The 1905-nt window shown below is 24.5% G+C and overlaps 2 protein-coding genes across 2 annotated transcripts; both read left to right on the top strand.

Annotated features, from left to right (window-relative positions):
* Positions 1–170: 170 nt before the first annotated feature.
* On the top strand, positions 171–566 carry EHI_190320 (uncharacterized protein; the record flags this gene model as incomplete). The annotated part of the gene is made up of 1 exon (XM_001914363.1): positions 171–566. One exon carries the CDS (start codon positions 171–173, stop codon positions 564–566), a length of 396 nt encoding a protein of 131 aa, XP_001914398.1.
* Positions 567–1442, top strand: EHI_190310 (uncharacterized protein; the record flags this gene model as incomplete). The annotated part of the gene is made up of 1 exon (XM_643658.1): positions 567–1442. The coding sequence occupies one exon, from the start codon at positions 567–569 to the stop codon at positions 1440–1442; it is 876 nt and encodes a 291-aa protein (XP_648750.1).
* Positions 1443–1905: the final 463 nt, after the last annotated feature.

Here is a 1905-nt window from a genome sequence, read left to right as displayed (position 1 = left end):
ATCATATGAATCATATGAATCATCCATTACTATAGATTCACTAGAATCAGTATCACTTACCATTGATTGACTTGGACGTATTGGTCGTGCTGGTTTTCGATGGATTGTGTTTGATTCACTAGTAGACATCCTAATTGGTTTGGTATTCATCTATAAATAATTAGATCAATATGACACATTTATATTGTCAACGATATTTCACTATAACAAGAGAAAATGCAATCGCAGATTTTAAAACATATAAATGGATAATAAATTTACCATGGGAATTTATTACATCAGAAAATTATCCTAAAACAATAGAAGTAATGAATTTTGTATATTTTAATTTGAATGGGCAATTAGATATTGGAGTTAGTTGTCATGCGTCATTTAATTATGATTCACCAGAAAATGATCAAATGATATGTTTTTCAACATATGGAAATATGACACCAAAACATTTCAATATTAATAAAAATATAACAAGAATAGAAATATGGTTTAAAGATTATAAAGGAAAGAGTATTTTCCCAGTTGGACTTTGGGATGAATATTTTATCTTAGAACTTAATTTACATTATTAAATGGAAGCAATTGGTTCAAAATATTTAAATAAAAATAATATTTTAACAACACGTTATTTCAACAACAACACATTTTATCTTGATACAATTAAAACAACAGATGGAATAACAACAATTAATGTTAAGAATATAACAACAAATGAAGAAATAGATGAAATGAAAGAGAAAATGAAAGAAACAAATACATATATTAATGATATTCGAGATGATGTATCGCAATTATCAACATTAAATACAACAAATATGAATGAAATTAATAATTTAACAAGTCAATTAATATCTTTATCATCTCTTGTTAATACTTCATTATATTCACCATTTTATTCTAATGAAGAAGCATTATTACAAATGACATCTTTAACATCTTACATTAACACAGAAATATCAAAAAATACAACAATTAAACAAGCAGATATAATTAACACAATTGGAATTAAAGATTTGAAGAATATTACATACACATTTCCTTTATCAACATTAATGTCATGGGGAACTGATTCATCAAAAACTTTTAAAAATACAAGTACGGATCATAAAATGTATATCTTTCAATTTATGTTTATGATAAATACTGATACAGATCCACCAAAGAAAACAAAAATTTACTTTAATTCAAATAGAATTGATTCAGGAAATTCATCTACTATTGATAAATTAGAAGATTATGGTAAATATTATAGTAATGGATATATGATATTCACGACTAAAGAATATGTTAGTACTGTTGGAGTGTATATATTAAATTATATTGATGGAACACTTACATATAAAAATGCAGTAGATATAGTTCAATCATCACCAAATCAAAGTTTTTGTTATTTTATTGATTCGAAAACACCATTTGATGTTTGGAATGATGAAGAAATAAAGAGATGAACAATTTTATTTAAATATAACTGAGTTATTCTTCATTTATTATGAGTTTTTGTTAATATATAGGATAAAACCTCAATTTAATTAGTATTTAATGCACTCCATCTGATTACTTTCATTCGTATATAATGAATAAGCGTAGTGGCATAATTGTGATAAGTGGAAGTATAGGAGTTGGAAAAACAACAACAATACAAGCATTAATTGAATATTTTAATAAAGAGAATGTAGGAATAATAGAAGAATATATTGATTATTCACCTAGAATTGGAAAAATGTTAATATCAGATGTAGGGAATGGAATAGAAAGAAATTACACATTACAAAAATTTATTCTTCAATGTTATGAAGAACAATTAAAAAATAATAAAAATAAAAAAGTAATAATTATTGAACGACATCCTCGTGAAGCAATTGAAGTATTTTGTGAAATAGATAAAACAATGACAGAAAAAGAAAGAGAAGA

This window comes from Entamoeba histolytica, genomic scaffold (genome assembly GCF_000208925.1).
Source record: "Entamoeba histolytica HM-1:IMSS scf_1104750519163 genomic scaffold, whole genome shotgun sequence".
Lineage (NCBI taxonomy): Eukaryota > Evosea > Mastigamoebida > Endamoebidae > Entamoeba > Entamoeba histolytica.
The sequence above is the reverse complement of the archived record's forward strand: the minus strand, read 5'-3'. Positions and strand labels throughout refer to the sequence as shown.